The following is a 15438-nucleotide window of genomic DNA, read 5'->3' as shown; positions in this document are numbered from 1 at the left end:
CGTGCTTTTGAAGGTGAAAGCAGTCTTTCTCATAAACGACCAGGGTAAATCCTTCTAATATTCACAGCTACTTGTTTTTAACTTGCCTTTTAGTTTGTTCAGTTTTATCCATAGCGGTCTCATGATTAATGAATATAACCAAACGGTCCTACCTCCTTTCCTGGTCTTCTCTTTTGCATTGTCCTTCCCTCTTTTAAACCCCTGCTGTATCATTAACCTTTTTCTTCTAATTTTCTTTATGTATTGTTGGCTATGCTGGGTCTGTGTTGCTAGGCAGGCTTCTCTCCAGTTGCAGTGCATGGGCCTCTCACTGTGGTGACTTCTCTGGTTGTGGAGCACAGGCTCTAGTAGTTGAAGCACCTGGGCTCAGTATTTGTGGCTCCCGGGCTCTAGAGCACAGCTCTAGCACAGCCTCAACAGCTGTGGTGCACAGGCTTAGCTGTTCTGTGACACATGGGGTCTACCTAGACCAGGGACTGAAGTTATGTCCCCTACACTGGCAGGCAGATTCTTTACCACTGAGCCACCATGGAAGCCCTGTTATCATTAATCATGCCATACCAAGGGATATATGCATAAATGAAAATACACTGTTTCAGAATGCTTCGTATATATTTTAAAAGTTTCATTCCGTCTTCCAAATATTACTGTAATTTGATTTTCTGTATGCTTATTTTGTGCTTCCACTTTCTAAAAACTACAACAATAATAAGTTTAATGTGGAAAAAAATTAGAAAATATAGTCTATCCTCATTATTCATGGACTGTATTTGTAAATTTGCCTATTTGCTAAAATTTATCTCTAACTCCAAAATCAACACTCAGGGAACTTTCACAGTCACTTGTGGACACTCAGAGATGGGCAAAAAAATTTGAGTTACCTGAACTGCATGTTCCCACCAGCTGAGGCAGAAAATGGCCATGCTTGGCCTTTTTGTTTAGCTCTTGTACTGTAAATGAGTGTCCTTTTCAAGGTCTCTTTAAAGCCACATTTTTCATATTTCTGTACTTTTTGTTGAGGATTTTTCTGTTTAAAACGCACACCCCCCCACTCCCAGCAAGCACAGTGCTGAACTGTTATCTACTGTCCTACGTGCACAAAGACTGTGATGTGCCTTATGGAGAAAATATATTTGCATTGGATAAGCTTCCTTCAGGCATGTATTATAGTGCTGTTGGCTGCTGAGTTCAATGTTCATGAATCAACAGTATACATTAAACAAGGTGTCTAAACAGAAACACAAATGAAACAAAGTTAGGTACTGACTGGTTGATGCAATCAACCAATGTGACCAAAGGCCCACAGACACCTAACCCTACATTTCCCAACTAGGAGCAATGGTTCAGATTTCACTAACTCAGTATTCTTGAAAACTTAATAAAACATAAAATACCTCAAATAAGAGACTCAACTACAAATAAGTAAACAAACAATAATGAAAATCAACTTAAAAAACCCACCACTCAGAAATAACTATAGGATCTTCATTTTCCCAGTGTTATAAAATTCCCCATGGTTACAAGGTTGTATAAGGGGGAAAAAAAAAGCTGTCATAACACTAAAATATTCACTAATGAACTGCCCTATATACCTCTATAATTAACAACAGCATATATTTCTATTACAATTATAAAGATGCAGGATTTTATGAAAGTGATACTGGAGAACTTCAGAACTCATTAATGATAGGGGAGGATGGAGCAGAAGCACTACCAGTTAACAACCAAAAAGAATTCTTATAACAGGAACTGCAAAAGAAATAACATGAATATCAAAGGCTGAAGAACAGTCCTTGGAAAAATGCATGAATCCCTAAAATATTTTTTCCACATAGCCAAAGACAAAATGAATGACGAGTGTGGTGCTGTCATACAATTCTGTCACAAAAACTACAGCACAGAAACCTGATCTAAACTTTGTTCTGTATAAACTCTAAGACTCAGCCATTCTTTACAATTTTTGAGCTTTATTTTTCAAGATTGTGTCCAAAATCAAGGGTTTTTTTTTTTTACTTCTTACAATAAACTTTTGGTTCTGTGTTAAATGGATTCATTTTACTTGAATTCACTGGGATTCATTATCTTTGGATAACCAGAATTTCCTATATTTTTACTATTTTATTGTATAGCCTCTCTAATTTTCCACATGCAAACATACATTATATTCTTTTCTCACTGAACATACTGTTTTGTTATCTGTTTTTTCATTCACAGAATGTAATTTTCTTCAGAGAGATACGTCTCATGCTTTTCTCATATCCTACCTGGTGCTTAAGCACACTGCTGGAGCACCCAGGAGAATGTCAGTGACTGCTGATCAGCTAAAGACTTCTTTTCTAGACTACTAATTTCTATGACCTGAAACTTGCGACAATCCATTAGGAAGAATAAATGCCATCTCACTAACTCCATCTTAAAGTCTGGGTCACAACACAACTAGATTTTTTCCTTTCTGATTATCATACACATAATCATCAGCTCCTGGAATGTAATTACTTTTACTATCCAACATGAAAAAAAAAAAAAACCACTGCCATGACAGTCAACAATAATGTGCTATTAAAACATTTTCAACTCTCTTCCATTATTCTATGAAAATACTGAAAAGCAGACTTATCTTTTAGCTTTAAAAAAACTGATAAACTCTTTCAAGTAGAAGTTAAAGGCTTCCCTTTTCAAAGTTGCTTTTGAAAGCATTACCAAAAGATACAAAGTTGCAAAGCATCTTTCATAAAACTAGAAGCCAGTGGCTATAGATAAGATTCTTCAGGTCTAGATTCTTTATCAATCTGTACCAACCTTATTTTCATGCTTTCTATCTTTGTCTTAGACCTAGTCTGAGGTTAAGAACCTTGTTAGGAGCTCAAGTACTTGTTGGTTTACAGACAGCATGCACTGCAGGTCTATTTCCATTTAATATGAACCCAATAAGCAGAACCCAGTTCTAATTCAATCCTAGGACGAGGTTCTGGCACATCTTTAAAGCTCTACAAATGAATGATGATGAAATCATTCAGAAATGTCCTCAGTGATCCCAGAGAAGGCTGCTTTATCTCTATTTTAGAAACGAATAAAAACGTGCCTGGACTTGATAATGAAGCTAAAATAGTAGCCAGTTCTTCTGAATATCTCATTGTATCAGACAACTCCATTTCATATAGGATGTTAGTTCATTTGTAGAGGAAAAACATAGTACATATCACAATCAAAAAGAGACTGAATGGAGTTAAAAAGTAAGGATGTATTCACCACAAATACCATTACCAAAAAGATGCTAATTAATTCAGCAAGTACTTACTGACTACTTGCTACCAGTACAGTAAGGAACTAGGTACTGAGTGATTCTCCAAGTAGGGAAATATAAAGGAGGAGGAACAGAGAGACAGAGAATGAATGAACGAATATATGTGTATATGTATGTGACGCTTTAAAGATTAATTCTGAAAGGCTGCCTTTCCTATCCAGGATGATTAGGATAAGTGCCTGTAACACTATTCAATGCCCCATCCTAAAGCAAGTGGTTTAGGGAGAGGAGACTTGGTAAAATGATGAAATGGATTTCCATTTTAAAAATTTACTTAAAATATATTTATTTTCAGTATTTTTAAAGTTCATAGTCTATTCCAGGAATTAAGGTCACCAGATAATCTTCATCCCATTTTAGGGAAAAAAAAAAACCAAAAACTCCTTTACTTTCCTCTTCCTCCAGCTCCTGCTCACATTCTCTCTCTCCTTCAGTCAAACTTTTTGAAAGAGTTATCTATACTCACCATCCCCATTTCCTCACCTTCCATCACTCCTCAAATCAATGCAATATGGCTTCAGTCACTATGAAACTGCTCCTGCCAAGGTTAACAATAATCTACATGTCAGTAAATGCAAAAGATAACTCACGGTCTTCATCTTGCTTGACCTCTCAGCAGTGACACAGCTGACCACTCTCTCCTAGAAACAGTCCTCCTCACACTTCTGTGGCACTTCGCTGTCCTGATTTTCCATCTACTTATTTGGCCTCTCTTCCTAGTGGTTCCCTTAGATACTGCGGTTCTGCAGGGCTAGGCTCAATGTCCTTTAAACTTGATTCTTACTCTACACACACTCCTCAGGAGACCTCATCCATTTCTGTGCCTTCAAATATCATTTTTATGCTGGTGACTCACAAGTCCATCATGTCTCTCAGATCTGGCTTCTAGAATCCAAACCCATACCTTACTTCAAACTGGACATCTCCATTTGGAATCTTGTATCCAAGGATCTTAAACTCAGTAAATCTATAACTTAAATTCATCATTTTCCTTTCATCCCCAGACCTGCTGTTCCCTCTCCTGTAGGCTATTAGTATATGGAACCATCATCCACCCAGTTTCCTATCTCAGAAACCCAGGAAGCATCCCTGATGCCACCCTCTCCACTACTACTCAATCTCCAATTGGATTCTAGCACCTAAATATTTCTCCAGTCTTTCCACTTCTTTTCATCTTCTCCATCACCATCCAAGTCCAAGCCACTGTTAACTCCTGCCTGGATCACTCTCTAGATCACTCTTGCGCTTTTCGACTCCACTCTCCCCAAAGCAGAATGAACATTCAACAGGCCAATCTGGCACAACGGCCTACATAAAACCCTTCAATGACTTCCTACTACCCTTAAGACAAAGTCTCACCTTGACCTTCAGTCAACCTTACTGAACTTAATTCTCTGAACTCCTTACCCCTTCTTCAGATTTCATTTAAATACTACTTGCAAAGGGAGACCTCTCCAATCAGGTCAGCGCTCCAAGTTATATTCAATCATTTGAAAAATATTTATTATTCATCTACTATGTGTTAGATCCTGAACAAGGCACTGTGACTATAATGGTGAACTTACAAAAGCTCACCTTTTCCTATTCCTATGGCAGTCTAGTGATATTTTCTATTTTGTAATTCCTCAGCGCTTTACGCTTCTCTTAATTACTTTTTAAATGTCTTTTCCTCCCATTGGAACAAATCCAATGAGAGCAGGTACCTTGCCTATTTGATCACCATCTCATCTCCAGTACTAAGCGCAGTTCCTGGCACAGAGTTGTTAACAAATATTTGAATATTAAATAATGACTAAAAACTCTAATCAAAGTCAACAACTTTACTTAAGTTTTGAGAATAAAAAAATAAATTACAATTCATGAAAAAATAAAAGACCAGTATGCATTTTACTTAGCCAGTCCTTTAAACTCAGAGAAAAGTTAATTCTTCAAAAATCATATTCCATTAAATCAATACTTTACGATGAAAACTAGAAATTAAATGGAAGACTATCAAGCATTTATCCTTTATATGCTAGCTGCATTTCCAATCAAATAGCCCTAGTTTATGAGTGATAAAGTTTTTCTTTATGACATGCCTGATGGTAAATGTATAAGAAATGGCAGAAAAAAATCACCATATTGTGACCTCTAACTAAGAAATGATTTACTCAAAAACCATCAATGGGTGAACCACTAAATGAAACATTAGATGCGGTATTTATGGGAAGCTTTACAGTGGAGGAACCAGACTGTCACCTCCTGAGCAATCTTGGCACCACTATGGGATAATCGGGTACTGAGTGCCTCCTGATGGGATGCCAAAGAAGTACATGGCGCTCCCTAGGTTACAAAGTCCCCTTGCCAAAAGGTGAACTTAAACCTAAGAGGGTTTCATGGTTAATGTCTAGTTTACAAAACACATGGGAGAGAGGAACAAGCCAAACACCACCATCAGACAACAGACAAATTCATAACGTGGGACATTCTCTAGGACAACCAACATAGATATTTCATCAAGATCAATGACAGGAGCAGAAAAAGAATAGGAGAGACTGACTGAAATCAGGTGTTCTTAAGGGAGAGTGATTTTGCCCCCAGGACATTTGGCAACATCTAGAAATATTTTTGGTTTTCACAACCAGGTGCTATTACTGGCCTCTAGCAGGGAGAGGCTGCTAAACATCCTGCAATGCACAATACAGCGCTACAACAAAATTATCCTGCCCCAAAATGCCTCGACTGAACCCCAATTTGAACAAGCCCTCAAAACACTATTGAGTCCAGTTGGGAATTGTAACACGGAAAATATCAAGGAATTATTTTGATTAGTACAGTGAGACAATAGGGGAAATGTAAATTGGTCAAGTATTAGATGATACATAGAAACCTGCTAATTTTGTCAGGTGTTATAATGTATATTTACCTTAGAAGAAAGTCCTTTAAAAAAAAAGACGTCAATTAATTAAGAGTGCAGGAATGAAATGACGTAAGATCTAAGAGTCATGTAAAAATATTTCAGCAAGAACTACAATAAAGGCCAGGTAAAGCATACATGACAAAATCTTGATACTTGTTGAATCTGAGTGATGGGTATGGGGGGGGGGATCATACTATTTTCTCTACTTTTGTGCATATGTAAAATCTTTCACCATAAAAAAAATTTTAATGACATACTCCAAAAACAAAATATGAATCAACAAAGAAGGGTTAACTGTCAGGGATTGGCACTGCCATGAAGAAAATGTTTATTATCTAATAAACCAAAGTATCCTAAGTCTAGAACATGACAACTCTTGTATCTTATTCAACACATCTTAGTGGAAAGCTGACAGTTTGCAAGGCACTGTCCTAGGTGCTACAGGGGATAAATAGGTGAACATAGAGAAGAGACTTTTGGACACAGAGGGGGAAGGAGAGGGTGGGACGAATTGAGAGAGTAGCACTCTTTATCATATACACATTATCATATGTAAAACAGATAGCTAGTGGTAAGTTACTGTATTACACAGGAAGCTCAACCCAGTGCTCTGTAACAACCTAGAGGGGTGGGCTGGGGTGGGGGGGTGGCAGGGAATTTCAAGAGGGAGGGGACATATGTATCCTTATGGCTGATTCACATTACTGTATGGCAGAAACCAACACAACATTATAAAGCAATTATCCTTCAATCAAAAATACAAACTTTTTTTTAAAAAGGTGAGACAGTCTCTTTCTGCAAGGGGACTCATAATCTGAACAGAACAGAACCAAACCACATGGGTAACCTGAGGCATGGCTTCATAGACAGCCTGATATCACAGGGTTGAGGAAGTTGGGACAAATTCTAGACAGAGGTTTAAAAAAAAACACAACACCTTAAGAGGTTTAGCAAAGGCCTTCTTGTTCTGACCCATTCACACCTCTCAAATCTCATCTTCCACCACTTTCTTTCTGGCTGTCATCAAAGAATTTGAGGCACTGAACAGTCAAAGCACTAAAGATGTTCACCATAGACAAGGGTACAAAGGCAGAACAGCAGTGTTCATGTTTATATTAAGGACTGGCTTGATCTGCCCCCACCACTATCAAAAAACCCCCAATTCATTTGTCTCTCTAAAAGGCCAGAAAAGTCTAGTAGAGATGGGAATATAAATGTCCTATTTTGGCTTGGACTAACTCTGAGAATGGAAACAACAGTAACAACAAAAAACCTTGGAAATTTCAGAGAGGGGTGGTAAAGGGGGAGAAATTCTGTCTATAATAGAGGAATCTGAGGAAATAACATGATGGGATGGTACTAATTTGGTGTAAACTAACAGAATCTCTCAGTCTACTGTTTTACCCCAGCTTCTCAGCTGTTTTCTCCTGATGATGAGCCAAGCACAACATATTACTTACTTAAAACAACTCATGTCTTTTCTTAATTTCTAAAGCCAAACCACTGTAAAATTAGAATACTGCATTCCCATCTTTTGGAAATCTTTTATATGCACATCTGAGCTTGTAGATTAAAAGATTCTCTTTTCATTAGAGAAGCTAGGTAGATTAGGAATTGCTAAAAGTGTCTATTTTAAGAAATCAAAACAAATGATTTTTTCCACTTCATCTTCTTTCCTAAGAAATGAATTCATTTATTACTGCTACTCTATCAATCTTTGACATGGAAGCATCACTTCAAACAGAAGTTGAGAAGGGCTCTCTCATGAATGGAGAGATGTCATGAAATTTTTTTTTTTTTTTACAGCTTGGCCAAATTCCAAGGCTGTTACTCTGGAGTAAATGGTAACAATAATGCAATGCAGCAAATTGGTCATGTCTTAAAACTACCTTTAAGTGATGTGAGAAAAGGGATGTATGGGGTCAATTCCTGAAATGACCAACAGAATCCCCAAAAGATCATATATGTAGACTTCCCTAGGTATGGCATATATATCTATAAACGCAATTAGGATGTTCCTGATTAGAACAAGATTTCCATCCTCCATTTGCTGAGATTAACTCAGGAAACTGACAGCTATTAGTGGCCCTTAACTTTCTTTTAAAGGAACTAACTGGTCATAAGATCTATATTCAAGTGTCAGCCCTTTGAGAAGCTTTTTTTTTTTTTTAACACTGCCTCTCAAATACAATTTTAAGTTACAATTGTGGTGGGGAGAGAAAGGCCCTTTGCAACAGCAACAAAACCTAAAAGGCTGGTTAAAGGAAACCAAAGAATGTATGGTAACTAACTCTTGATCCACCCAACTACCCTGGTGTCTAGAAACATCCTCAAACACTGTTCTTCTAATAATCCACGTTTGGCCGGTTAAAAAGCTGGGGTGTCAGATCCCTGACTTTTGTGAAATCCTTTGGAGTGTAAATTTGCTCGTTATTGTTGGGGGAGAGGCGGGAGGGAATCAGGCCAGGAACTAGGTATAGCCTCCAGGGCCAGCTCACTTAGGGCCCTCTGGGTGAGAGACTCAGCTCTGGGCAGGAGCTTTCTTACCTGTGGAGTCATCGTAGAGGGGTCTGGCTCAGGGGCAGCTTGCTGCTGTTCAGCGCTCTTGTTCTTGGCCCCACTCTCCAAAGGTTCTTGCTGGACAGTTGTCTTATTCCCAGGAGGGGCGGACGGCGGTGGTGGAGCCAGCAGCTGGGGTTTAGAATGGCCTTGGGAAGGGCGGGAAGGAGATGCCTGAGAAGAGGGCAAATAGGACTGCGAATGGCTCATATATGACTGCGAGGAGGACGAAGAGGAGGAGTAGGACGGGGTGGGCGCCAGGTAGGACTGGGACGGTGGAGACTGGGAAGGGGAAGGCTGGGCAGGGGGCAGGTAGGGCTGAGATGAGGCCGGAGGGTAGTACGAGGGCGGCGGCTGAGGCGGGGGCAGGTAGGACTGAGACGGAGGCATGTAGGACCCCGGCGGCACCGGGGGCGACTCCGGGGGGGAATCCAGCTCCATGGGAACCAAACCAGGAGGCCCGTCTCGTTGGTGGTGGAGCATCTGATGTTTGTACTGCTGCTGCTTCTGATAGCTGAGGGCCGGCCCGGGCGGCGGGGGCATAGGCGGCGGCGGCGGCTGCCAGTCCCCGTAGCCGCCCCCCGGCATCCCCGGCGGGGGCGGCAGCGGGGGCGGCGGGAGGTGATGGGGCTGCAGCACGCACTGCATCTGCTTCTGGTGCATCTGCTGCAACTGCTGGAGCTGAGCCAAGTGCTGCTCGCGGAAGCTCATGAAGCCGGAGGAGGAGGGGGCGGCGGGAGTCGTCGAGCTCGAGTACCCGGGCCCCGGCGAGGCCTCAGGAAGCGCCACCGGAGGCGGCGGCGGGACCGGCGGCGGCGGCGGGTAGTGGCTGCTCCCGCCATAGCGGCCCCAATTCGGGTACATATCGGGAGAAGAAGGGCGCGGCGCTCGTCCCGGCGCCGTTACTCGTCGCAACCGACCCTCCAGGAGCTGCGGCGGCGGCGGCGGCGACAGCCGGAACTCGCGGCGCCTACAGGCCCCGGAGCGTGTAAACGGAGCGCGCCAGTGCGCCGGCGCTACCGAGCTGGGCCCGCGACCGGGAAGGTTGGGGAAACGTACGAGCGCGACTACGCCTGCGCAGTGGCCACAGATCGGAGAACAAAGGCGAGATAGAGCGGCCCCGTCCTCAGCGACTCTCGGTTGCCATCTTTCTTCCGGTTAGGATAATGTCGGGGCGAGTAGAAGGTTGCCGTAGAACCATAGAGTCTCATCGCTGAAAACGGTGGTAGAGATCCTATCGCTCTGCGGGTTCATTTTTGAATGGAGAAAAAAAAAAAAAATAGGTTCCATTCACAATAGCAACGATCGCAACAACAATAAAGAAAAATAAACCTATGAAGCAGGTAGGACTAACACTAAAAAGAAATATGTAGAATCTATATGAAGGAAACTACAGAACCGTAGCGAATAATATCCGAGTGGAATAAAATTAGACTTGAAATAATGGAGATGTTTACCATGGTTCTGAATGAAAAGAAGAAAAAGTGTAAATATGTCAGTTCTCAAATTAAGTGAATAGACTTCAGTCAGTTCTAACATGGGAACAAATCTGTGAAGATGTATTCGGAAGACGGAATGTAAATCTTCAATCCCTGCAGGTATTGTAAAAGCGGAGAAAGGGAATTCTTTAGAATAATTCAATGCAGAAAAATTTACGTTGGAGAATATCAGCCAAGGGGAAGAGAGTAAATGCCAAATAACAAGATTGTCCAGAGAGGACTAGATTGGATTTAAAAAATAATCCAGTCTCAAGTAAGACTAAACAGGAACTCCTTTGGCTTGAAGAATCACTGAAAAACAAAACTGATACACCCTGAATTCTGAAAAACAAAACAAAAAACTATGAGACAGTTAAGTGTGTCAATGTGTCAGTTGTGCACCGCTTAAAGATTTGACATTGCTTCTATCCTAACAATCCAGATCTTCACCTCTCTTAGGAGGTGAATGTGAGTAGAAAGTGGGGCAACTAAGTATCCTTCATAAGAGCTTTTCATTCTCAAATAGAAATTTAGTTGTGTGCCTTTTAATTTTTATTGAAATATAAAGTGCATACCTAAAATTACAAATCATACATACAGCTAAGTGAATTTTCACAAACCAGTCACTCTTGTGTTCAGATCAAGAGGCAGAACATTACCCAACTCAGAAACCCACTTACTTGTAATTTTAATATTTACAATTGAAATTCTCCTTTAAAACTATAGAAATACATGTAATTTCCTATAGAACAGGCTTAAGGAGAAAGATTTTTATGATTAACAAGAAAATCATCTCATTAGATGCAGAAAAAGAATGTGATAAATTTCAGTGTTCATTTTTTTTTTTTTTGGCTGCCTTGGGGCCCACAGTGTGCAGGCTTTCTCTGGTTGCAAGCAGGGGCTACTCTCTAGTTGCCATGCACAGGCTTCTCCTTGCGATGTCTTCTCGTTGCAGAGCCCGAACTCTAGGCATGCAGACGCACAGTTGTGTCACACGGCCTTAGTTGCCGCACTGCATGTGGGATCTTCCCTGACCAGGGACCAAATCAGTGTTCCCTGTATTGGCAGGCAGATTCTTAACCACTGAACCACCAGGGAAGTTCTCCATTTATGATTTTTTAAAAAACTATTTACTTTCTTAATAAATTTGGCTGCATCAGGTCATAGTTGTGGCATGCAGGATCTTTAGCTGTGGCATGTGGGATCTAATTCCTTGATCAGAGATGGAACCCGGGCCCCCTGCGTGGGGGGCATGGTATCTTAGCCACTGAACCACCAGGGAAGTCCCATCCACTTATAATTTTTAAAAAGATTTGCAAGTCAGAAATAAAAGGAAACTTCCTTGATCTTATACACAGAGTACTTACTAAGAAAACTACAGCAGACATCACAATGCTGAAAAGTTGAACGTTTTCCCACTGAGATCAAGAACAGATGTTCACTACTATCACATCTGTTATGTGTTGAATTTTGTTCCTCCTCCCCCACCCCCAAAAGATTTTTAGGTCCTCACCCCCAGCACCTCAGAATGTGACCTCATTTGGAAATAGTGTTGTCCCGCATGTCGTTTATTAAGATGAGGTCATACAGGACTAGGATGGGCCCCTATCCAATGTGACTAGTCTCCTTGTAAGATGACCATTTGAAGACAGCACACAGAGAGAATGCCATGTGATGCTGAAGGCAGAAATGGAGTCACGAAGCTGCAAGCCAAGGGATGGATCAGGTGGAACAAACACTGCCGGTGGGAGTGTAACTTGGGATGACCACTCTGGTGGCTCAGATGGTAGAGCGTCTGTCTACAATGTAGGAGACCTGGGTTCGATCCCTGGGTTGGGAAGTTCCCTGGTAGAAGGAAATGGCAACCCACTCCAGTACTCTTGCCTAGAAAATCCCATGGACGGAGGAGCCTGGTGTCCATGGGGTTGCAAAGAGTTGGACAGACTGAGCGACTTCACTTCACTTCACTCTGAAATACTGTGGCACTATCTAGTAAAGCTGAACAGCCCCAGGGCCTATGACCTGGGAATCCCACTCCAACAAAGCATATAACCAACAGAAATGCATATATATATATATATATATATATATATATGTTCACCAAAAGACATGTATAAGAATATTCATAGCAAACACTACTTGTAATGACTGGAAACTGGAGAGCAACACAAATGTCCACTTGCACTAGAATAGATAATCAAGTTTGTATATTTTACAAGGAAATACAAAACATCAAAGAGAAAGAATGATCCAAAACTACATGAAACAAACTCAGATGAATCTCACAACGTTAAGCAAAAGAAGCTAGACAGAAAAGAATATATACTGTACGTTTGTACATACATACATTCAAAAATAGGTAAAATTGATATATAGTGTTGGAATTTAGGACAGTGGAGGGACAGTGACTGAAGGGGGCAGAAAGGGACTTGCTGATGCTGATTCTTCATCTGGGTGCTGGTTGCATATCTAGGCTGGGTTTATGAGCAATTCATCAAGCTATACTATTTTTTATTTGAACACTTCACTGTTTGTGTAATTCAATAATGTACCTCCAGGAAGACTGTGAAAGACAGAAGTTCCAAAGAATATTTACTGTAAAATTGACTTTACAGATTGTTCAAAAATAGGCAAAATTAAATCATAATGTTGAAGTAAATGTTTCCTTCTTCTCTTCTTTGGGGAGAAGGAAAATGTTAGTGACTGGGATGGGTCACAAGTAGAGTTTTCTGTTTTGTATTTAATATTTGATTATTTATTTGGCTGTATCTGGTTTTAGGGTCGGCAGGTGGGATCTTCTTTGCTGCATGCAGAATCTTTTTGTTGCAGTATGTGGGCTTCTCCAGTTGCAGGGTGACTTGTGAGATCTTGTTCCCCAACCAGGGATCAAACCCACGTCCCCTGCATTGGAAGCATTGGAAGGTAACCACTGGACTGCCAGGGAAGTCCCATAGATAAGGCTTTAAAGGGCTAAGAATGTTCTGATTCTTGAACCAAGTGGTAATTATGCAAATGTTTCCTTGTTAAAACTTACTGAGCTGTAAATTTATCCTTTGCCGCTTTCTGATTGTGTGTTTTATACCTCACAGTTTTTAAGTTTTAAAAGAATGGGAAGGAGTAGAAAAGTGATGATGGTGGTAAACTGAGAAAGATGAGATTAGATGGCGAAAGGTGGGAACCTTTCTCTTGGCCTCTTCCTTTCCTACCTGGCATGGTAGGTTCTTGCTGTCAGGCCATCTATCCAGAACCCCTCCCTCAACAGGGGTCTTTCATCTCTTCCACAAGGGGAAACCGCACTGATGTTTAAAACAGGTCCTTCCACATTTAGTTCATTGTTTTGAGATAAATTTCAGCATTGTTCTAGATGCTAAAGGAAATCTTATCCCCTACATTCTTACTCTAGGGGAACTAACGTATAGTTGGCCATTCCAGTCTTATAGCTTGCACAACTGATTTTCAGAAGTCACAGCAATCTTCATTATACAGAACCCCTGTCTCCTGAAAATTCTTTAAAGGAAGCCTCATTGTTTGTGTGATACTCTTCTCATGATATTTTAATAACATTGATTTCACATTATATGACCTACCTCAAGCCCATTTTTTAGAGACTAGTTTTACTAATCTAGAATGCAAAGAGTAAAGAACAAAAATGTGGTGGTGGTGGTGGTTTAGTTGCTAGGTCATGTCTAACTGTTATGACCCCATGGGCTGTAGCCCACCAGACTCCTCTCTCCATGGAATTTTTCAGGCAAGAATGTTGGAGTAGGTTGCCCTTTCCTTCTCCAGGGTATCTTCCTGAACCAGAGATTGACCCCTGGCCTCCTGCAATCCAACCCCAAGCCCATTTTTTAGAGACTAATTTTTCTAATCTAGAATGCAAAACCTAAAGACCCATATTGCCAACATCTGCTGGATCATTGAAAAAGCAAGAGAATTCCAGAAAAACATCTATTTCTGCTTTATTGACTATGCCAAAGCCTTTGACTGTGTGGATCAAAATAAATTGTGGAAAATTCTGAAAGAGATGGGAATACCAGACCACCTGACCTGCCTCTTGAGAAACCTATATGCAGGTCAGGAAGCAACAGTTAGAACTGGACATGGGACAACAGACTGGTTCCAAAAAGAAAAAGGAGTACATCAAGGCTGTATATGGTCACCCTGCTTTTTTAGCTTATATGCAGAGTACATCATGAGAAACGCTGGGCTGGATGAAGCACAAGCTGGAATCAAGATTGCTGGGAGAAATATGAATAACCTCAGATATGCAGATGACACTACCATTATGGCAGAAAGTGAAGAAGAACTAAAGAGCCTCTTGATGAGAGTGAAAGAGGAGAGTGAAAAAGTTGGCTTAAAGCTCAACATTCAGAAAACTAAGATCGTGGCATCTGGTCCCATCACTTCATGGGAAATCGATGGGGAAACAGTGGAAACAGTGGCAGACTTTATTTTGGGGGGCTCCAAAATCACTGTAGATGGTGATTGCAGCCATGAAATTAAAAGACACTTACTCCTTGGAAGGAAAGTTATGACCAACCTAGATAGCATATTGAAAAGCAGAGACATTACTTTGCCAACAAAGGTCTGTCTAGTCAAGGCTATGGTTTTTCCAGTAGTCATGTATGGATGTGAGAGTTGGACTATAAAGAAAGCTGAGCGCCGAAGAACTGATGCTTTTCAACTGTGGTGTTGGAGAAGACTCTTGAGAGTCCCTTGGGCTACAAGGAGATCCAACCAGTCCATCCTAAAGGAGATCAGTCCTGGGTGTTCTTTGGAAGGACTGATGTTGAAGCTGAAACTCCAATACTTTGGCCACCTGATGCGAAGAGCTGACTCATTTAAAAAGACCCTGAACTGGGAAAGATTGAGGGCAGGAGGAGAAGGGGACGACAGAAGATGAGATGGTTGAATGGCATCACCGACTCAATGGACATGGGTTTCGGTAGACTCCGGGAGTTGGTGGTGGACAGGGAGTTCTGGTGTGTAGCGGTTCATGGGGTCACAAAGAGTCGGACATGACTGAGCAATTGAGCTGAACTGAAAAGAACCATAAAAACATAATCTTATTCAAAATGAAGTAAGGGATGAATTAAAGCACAAATCACATGGAAGGTTCTGTGTGGGAAACTCTAGAGGAAGTCAGCTGTTAATTGCCAAGGCTGTCAAAATCAACACATGAGTCTTCTCTGGATTAG

General features: G+C 41.1%; 1 protein-coding gene across 2 annotated transcripts in view; it reads right to left on the bottom strand.

Annotated features, from left to right (window-relative positions):
* YLPM1 (YLP motif containing 1) overlaps window positions 1-10596 on the bottom strand; it is a 63484-nt gene extending 52888 nt beyond the window's left edge. For both annotated transcript variants that reach the window (XR_011258355.1, XM_069597071.1), the window contains exon 1: window positions 8751-10596. Coding sequence is in view for 1 of the 2 variants with exons in the window: in XM_069597071.1 (XP_069453172.1) it covers window positions 8751-9626 (876 nt within the window). In the remaining variant the exon portion in view is untranslated. The remainder of the gene's footprint in view (window positions 1-8750) is intronic.
* Between the last annotated feature and the right edge of the window lie 4842 nt (window positions 10597-15438).

Source organism: Ovis canadensis, chromosome 7 (genome assembly GCF_042477335.2).
Source record: "Ovis canadensis isolate MfBH-ARS-UI-01 breed Bighorn chromosome 7, ARS-UI_OviCan_v2, whole genome shotgun sequence".
NCBI lineage: Eukaryota > Metazoa > Chordata > Mammalia > Artiodactyla > Bovidae > Ovis > Ovis canadensis.
Note: the sequence above shows the minus strand (reverse complement) of the source record. Positions and strands in the feature narration are given on the sequence as shown.